The sequence below is a fragment of the Charadrius vociferus genome, unplaced genomic scaffold, assembly GCF_000708025.1.
Source record: "Charadrius vociferus isolate BGI_N301 unplaced genomic scaffold, ASM70802v2 scaffold62, whole genome shotgun sequence".
In the NCBI taxonomy this organism is placed as follows: Eukaryota; Metazoa; Chordata; class Aves; order Charadriiformes; family Charadriidae; genus Charadrius; species Charadrius vociferus.
In genome coordinates, this window is record NW_009647419.1 from 5471404 (window position 1) to 5479021 (window position 7618).

The 7618-nt window shown below is 40.7% G+C and overlaps 1 protein-coding gene across 1 annotated transcript in view; it reads right to left on the bottom strand.

Moving 5' to 3' along the window:
- Positions 1-7618, bottom strand: part of KIF6 (kinesin family member 6) — a 173383-nt gene that overhangs the window by 34847 nt on the left and 130918 nt on the right. The window contains exon 16 of the mRNA XM_009880465.1: positions 1031-1081. Within this exon, the coding sequence (XP_009878767.1) occupies positions 1031-1081 (51 nt within the window). The remainder of the gene's footprint in view (positions 1-1030; positions 1082-7618) is intronic.

Here is a 7618-nt window from a genome sequence, read left to right on the forward strand (position 1 = left end):
AAGGATAAAGGTACAAATTAACAACAACATCAACAGAGCTTGAGATGCATGGCTAAATTAGAAAGAGAAAGTGGAAAATATTTTGCTACTCTGCAGTAACTTATTTTTCTGACTTTTGGGAGAAAGGAAAGCCCCCAAATTTTCTGTCTCTTATTATGAGACAAATATTATTCACTGTGTTATGTATACATAGAAATAAAACCCTCAACTGCAATCTGGTCTGAGTTAGCTCCATCTTTTATGTGAAGAAGGTCCATGAAGACACATTATGGGATTCTTTAATGGATTTAAGTGAGGATGGCTTAAAGTGTTACTGCCCCCCCCAGTTTTCTGTCACATTTTAGCTGAAGGTTACTGTCCCCAACGGGGAATTCTCATATGAGCACTCCTAGGCTGTTTCAGTACAAAGTCACTGAAGTCAGCTTAAAGCATCTTAAACCAAATTTGGATGACTTTACACTTATTTGAACAACCTACATAGACACTTTTAGCTTCACAGCTGTGTCAACAGAAACTGCAAGAAATAACTTCTCAACTTCTATAACTAGATGTGAGAGAAATGACTTGTATACGCCTTCAAGTCCCTCTTGGAATAAGGAAAATTTAAAAAGGATGTTAGACAGATTGTGGCAACATGGCTAGAAGCTCAGTCTCAAGATAAATCAATGTCTGTTAATGGGAATTCAAATTAGACTCATCAGAAAGCACAAAAATCCCTAAAAATGAGGAAAGCTTAGATATATCTGTTGTCGTTTTGGTCACCCTGAAAAGAAAGCAAGCCAATACCAAACCCCCAAACCTATAAGACTTTTGCATTATTTTTCTCACCATCCATAAATCTTTGGCCTTTTGAGCCAAATCTCTGGCAAAGTTCACAGAGCCTGTGTTCTTCATGGTATGGACTACTGTAGAAATATTGTGGCAAAAACTTGCACAGAAAATACAACTTGTCCCACAAGCAGATTCAGCCCTGGGAGAGAGCTTGTTGCTCCTGTTGTAGCCTATTCTATCTGATATGTTTTACTCTTACCTAGAGCTGCCCTCTGAATGTGCCTCTGGGTTATTTCTCCTTTCAGATGGTCTGTAAAAGACAGAAAATGCAAATAGTTAGAATTCAAAATGTCAAAAATCAATGAAGTCATTGCTTATTCCCCACCATATGAAAACCCCTGTGCTGCTGGCCAATTTAAGGGGATTTTTTGTGATCCTGAGGACAAGTAGTTTTCTGAGCTCTCTCCTTCTTGGTACTGCAAGTAAACAAATAGGCACAATTTGGCTCTACATATGCTCAGATTTAACTTTGTTCAGTATGACAGACTGAAAATTAAGCTATTTACTGTAAAGAACTTTCCCAGGATAATGCTGCTAGATACAAAAGAAGACCAAGTGAGGCTAAAAGACATACAGAATTCCAACTATTTGTTCAAACAGTTTGTTGCCAACTGTATCCTGGGCTGCATCAAAAGAAGTGTGGCCAGCAGGTCAAGGGAGGTGATTCTGCCCCTCTACTCCACTCGCGTGAGTCCCCACCTGGAGTACTGCATCCAGCTCTGGAGTCCTCAACATAAGAAAGACATGGACCTGCTGGAGTGTGTCCAGAGGAGAGCCATGAGGATGATCCGAGGGCTGGAGCACCTCTCCTATGAGGAGAGGCTGAGAGAGTTGGGGTTGTTCAGCCGGGAGAAGAGAAGGCTCCGGGGAGATCTTATTGCGGCCTTCCAGTACCTACAGGAGAGCTGGGGAAGGACTTTTTACTAGGGCATGTAGTGACAGGACGAGGGGAATGGATATAAACTAGAAGAGGGCAGGTTTAGATTAAACATTAGGAAGAATTTTTTCACTTTGAGGGTGGTGAGGCACTGGAACAGGTTGCCCAGAGAGGTTGTTGAGGCCCCATCCCTGGAGGTGTTCAAGGCCAGGCTGGACGTGGCCTTGGGCAACCTGGTCTAGTGGGAGGTATCCCTGCCTATGGCAGGGAGGTTGGAACTCGATGATCTTCAAGGTCCTTTCCAACCTAAACCATTCTATGATTCCATGAAACAGTCTTATAGGTGCTAGCAGTGGAAATGAGATATTAGGTCATCCAGTCCACCTCTTTGCCAGTGAAGAATTGGTTCCCTGCAGTCCATTTTTTCCTGTTTGTCCAGCTCAATTTTAAATATTCCATGTGCTGGAGCTTCTGCAAGTTCTACTACTCAATAGAATTCAATGTGTAGATGTTGTTGGTCTTCGGTCAAATTTTTTCTTTAATTTCATTATCTCATTATTCCTAGTTAGGCTCCCATGCTCCATATAATTCACCTTTACCCTTGTTTTATTAATTTCCTCCTTAATCTATGACACTGTTCCAGTTCACCAATTATTTCAAATGATAATTAGATTACCACATGGGAAGCCATTATTCATTGATATAAATGGAACCAATAAAGGAAAAACATAACCCTAAATGTGCAATTTCAGCAGTATATGTGTTCTGAGGGAGGATGGGATTACGTCCTTTAAGTTTTCAAATTAAAACAATTTCTAAGCAGAGACTTGTTCATAATCTTTACTAAGCTATATCTCTGGATACCAGGGAAAGAAAAAAAATACGTATACTGGATTAACTTTTTTCCCCCCAGACCTGTGATTATGTGTATGATATTAACACGCATTCTGAATTAAAAATATCCTTTTGCTTACAAGCAAAGACTTATAGAGTAAGCTAATCAGAGCAAATTAAGTCATTAAAAGCTGCCAAATGCTTAGTGGAGAATGTGGATAACCATTAAAACTCACAGGTCATGAGAATTAGACTGTTCTGTGAGCACCAATGAACCATGAAAAATTAAACTTCGGGAATGATGAGAATAATTTTTAAGTACTTAGTAGACAAAACCAGCCACGACCCAGCCCAAACCACAACACACTATAGAACAGGTATTATATGCAATACATTGCAGTATAATAGCCATGTTACGTTGTTTTCAATGTTTTTAGAAACCAAACCAAACCAAAACAAAAAACCCTACTTACTCCTTGTCCATAAAACAGATATTGCAGATTCCTACTTTTCTGCACAGAAAGTTTCAATTATTTCTATTTAAACTAATGAATTCTTCAGCACTTAGTTATCTGTAAAATTAAGAAAAGCCTTCAGCTACTGAGAAACAGGCTATCTGAAAGGACTAACCTCACCTAACCCAAGTATACCAAATAAATCCTTCATCTCAGCTGTACTAACACTCAACCAAAAAACCCATTTAGATAAGTAAGCTCCTGGTTTCTGTAACCACAGATAAAAATCCCTTGATTAATAATTTTTACGAATATAGGCCCAGTTAAATTTAAACACTCACGCTATTTGTGCTTTGAAAGCTTTATATAGCAACCCACTTGATGTCAATACTCGGTGAAATGCATTTAAACGTACCATTTTTTGCTTAAATTGGTTTTTGCTATTCTGGATACCTATATCCTTGTATTCTACCATAGTGTATTGCACAGGGTGATGTTACTCACTCAATATTAAGCAATGAGACAATTTGTAGTAATCTTGAGATTCATCTCAATGGATTATCATTAATTTTGGTGCCTCAGAAAGCCATCTATACATGTACCTTCATGTAAGGGCTCAGAAACTCACTTTCTTAAGCACTGTGAACTGCAAAAAGCAATGCCACTGTCATTTGAAAAAATGGTTCTAGTAGTGAGAATATGCTGTTCATAAAGCATCAAATGAAAATAAAGGTGACATATGAGTTCTCTACCCTTTCAATACATGCTTTTAGTAGCGTGTAGTGGGTTTGCCCTGGCAAGGTTTTGATAGCGGGTGGGCAATAGGAGTGGCTTCTGTGAGAAGCTGCTAGAAGCTTCCCCTATGTCTGATAGAGCCAACGCCAGCCAGCTCCAAGATGGACCCACCACTGAGCCCATCAGCAACAGAGGTAGCGCCCCTGGAATAACATATTTAACAAGGGGAAGAACAGAAGTAAGGGGAGAGTAGTGAGAAGATGTGAGAGAAACAACTCTGCAGACACCAAGGTCAGTGAAGATGGAGGGGGAGGAGGTGTTCCAGGCAATGGAGCAGAGATTCCCCTGCAGCTCATGGTGAAGACCACGGTGAAGCATGCAGTCCCCCTGCAGCCCATGGAAGTTTACAGTGGAGCAGATATCCACCTGCATCCCCAGCTAGGTAGATGCGGTGCTTAGGGACATGGTTTGGTGGTGGTTTTGGCAGTGTCAGGTTGACGGTTGGGCGCGATGCTCTTAAAGGTGCCTTCCAATCTAGACGATTCTATGATTCTGTGATGCCCGAAGGAGTCTGAAGCAGGCTCCTGGCAGAACCTGTGGATCCGTGGAAGGAGGAGCCCACACTGGAGCAGGTTTGCTGGCAGAACTTGTGACCTCATGGGGGCCCCATGCTGGAGCAGTCTGTTCCTGAAGGACTGCACCCTGTGGAAGGGACCTGCACTGGAGCAATCTGTGAAGAACTGCAGCCCGTGGCAAGGAGTCATGTTGCAGAAGTTCATGGAGAACTGTCTCCTGTGGGTGGGATGCCATGTTGGAGCAGGGGAAGAGTGTGAGGAGGCCGCCCCCTGAGGAGGAAGGAGCAGCAGAAACAACGTGTGATGAACTGACTGCAACCCCCATTCCCTATCCCCCTGCGCTGCTTGAGGGGGAAGAGGTAGAGAAAATCAGGAGTGAAGTTGAGCCCAGGAAAAAGTGAGGCATGGGGGGAAGGTGTTTTAAGATTTGGTTTTTATTTCTCATTACCGTACTCTGACTTCTAATTGGCAATAAATACATTAATTTTGCTGAGTCGAATCTGTTTTGCCCACGATGGTAATTGTTGAGTGATTTCCCTGTCCTTACCTCAACCCACGAGCCCTTTTGTTATATTTTGTCTTCACTGTCCAGCTGAGGAGGGAATGACAGAGTGGCTTTGGTGGGTATCTAGCGTCCAGCCAGGACGTTATTTATCTTTCTTTAACCTTGCTAGAAACAGATCAGCAGCAATCAAAGTGCTTTGCATAAATTGTGGCAATGAGGTCAACAGAAAAACAGCAAGCCAAACAAGTCAATGAAAGTAAGATCGAACAGATAGATAACAGCTTGCAGTCAATACAAATATGCGGAAACAGAAGAATATGGGGACTGGTCTTTACATGATTATAGCTAAGAGGCTTGGCTTCCAACTACCTAGAATTTACTCTCAGCATTGCTGGGACAGAGAGCACAGAGGCTGCAGAAGTCCTATTTTTATTGCAAGCTTTGTTTGGCCAGCCTAACAGTGTGGAACTGTCCCAAATGCTCCTCCCTCCCTTCATTCTAGCCTTCGTACGCTTCTGCTCCATCCATGACATGGACCATGATGTCATAAGAAATTCTGTCCTTCTTCTATTTGGCAGCTTTATGAAAGAATGAAAAGTTGGAACCAGACCATCTGTAATCAGAGGAGAACCAAAGAAACCTTCTCCTTCTGCTAGAAAAATAAAAATCCAGTCTCACCATTTTCATTACTTTTATTTTTCTTCTATGCATAAAAGTAGAAAGGTGACATTTATCCAATTCATATAGTCCAAACTGCCTTTTCAGGGCAGCAAAAATTGACCTTCATTTTGCAGAAAACCTCCTGAGGAGAAATTGTAATTGTATTATTACGGGAAGAGTAGCCCAAACAGGAATTCTGGTTCAGAGGACATGATGGTATGAGGCGCCTGACTACAATTCCATACCAAGACTTAGCCAGATATGATTTAATCTTTCAATTTGTTTTAATCCAATTTGAAATTTGACAGTTTATTTAGATCTCCTTTGGAAAAAAAAATCCTGGTTTTCGTGTAGAAACTCTTAATTTTGACAAAACCTTAACATTTTCTGTACATGTTTTTGATTAAAGTAATCTTGTTCTGTTTTCACTACAAATACTTGTGGAGGAGAATGAATGTTTCTGACCTGCTCTACTTTTCTGCCTCTAAGAACGCCATCACCCCAATGCAAGGCTTGAAGTTCCTAAGTGACAGAAGTAGGGGATGATTCCAGTACTGTTGCCTGCACAAACCTTCCCATATAAACAAATGAAAGATTTCAGTCTTTAGTACTGCCAGTTCTACAACCTTCATAAACACAAATATTTACTCAAAGAAATATGAAGAATCACATTGCCATAAAAAAACCCCATGTCTTCTGATTCCAACAGTGTAAAGTTGTAGACAAGGTAGTGCTTAAATGTGGTTTGCAAAAATTGAATTTAAGACTTGGCAAACATCTCTCAACATATGGCTAATTATGTTTTCTGAAGTTTCACCAAACAAGAAGCTAAAAATAGGACTGCAGCTGATACCAAATAATTTTTTTCCAGTGGAGTCATTCTTCATTTGGAGATAACACTCCCAATAAAATGTTAAATGCTGCAACTCCACATGTTTTGGCAAAAAAGTAGTTTTGGGGAATTTAAGAATTCACTCAGCATGCAGCCAGCTGTCATTAAGGCTGTGATAAATATGTTGGTTTTGGCCTGTGTTTCTGGACGCATGTACCATCCTGAGGTATGGAAAAGAGATGAACTGGTAACACAGAACTTAAGCTTTGTGACAGGAGACAAAAGCAAGGAGGGAAACAGAAAAGACAAGATGGAATAAAGAAGCCTAATTAAGACTGATGTAAAGCAGAGGAAAGCATCCTATATGCTGACTAAACATGACAGAATCCATAACTTGAATAGTATGGCTGTCCTTTGACTTCTTGTCTTTGTGTTCTTCCTGACTGTTTCAAGGAGCTGCAATTATATTCCTATTTATTACAGACAATGAAAGCTTTGACAATAGACAATAAGTTTTGGTTTTGTTTGAGTCCACAGGTTTTAAAGTTTCTCTTATGTTTTATCAGACCTTTTATATAATACTACTATAAGGTTTCAGAATGCTAATCTAAAGGATTAAAATACTGGACAAGCTAAGAGTACACATACAACCTTAACTCTCTCCCTTTGAGAATATTTGTTGTTATTGATGTGGATAGACCTTTAACTTGATGCAGGGTCTCTTCTGACTTAATAATTGCCAGGCTGGAGCCTTTCATCCTTTCATCTCTTGTTATTTTTTAATACTTTGCTATTATTTTACATTTTCCAATCCTGTGTTTATCTTAAGAAGTCATTTAATCCAGGAGATCCTGAAACCTTCACACCTCAACTAGGATGCTGTATTTCTCTCTTTCTCCATCTCCATCCAGAAGTCACCGTTAGGTGTGATGGAGCCCTGCTTTCCTGTGGTTAGCTGAACACCTCGCTGCCAATGGGAAGGACTGAAAGAATTCCTTATTTTGCCTTGCTTGAGCACGCAACTCTTGCTTTACCTATTAATCTGTCTTTATCCTGACCCAAGAAAACCCAAGTTTTCTCACTTTTACTCTTCTAGTTTTCTCCCCCGCCCCTCTGGGGGGAGGTAAGCGAGCGGTGGTGTGGTGCCAGGCCAGCCAGCCAGGGTTAAACCACGACAGGAAATATGTGGGGTTGCTGTTTGTATTTCAGTGCCCCTACATATGCAGATGGACCCAGCTATCACCCAACTATGAAGACCTACTCAAGACTCTGGATCTATTAAATTTGATTCGTAAAGTTGCGTGCATCTACTTG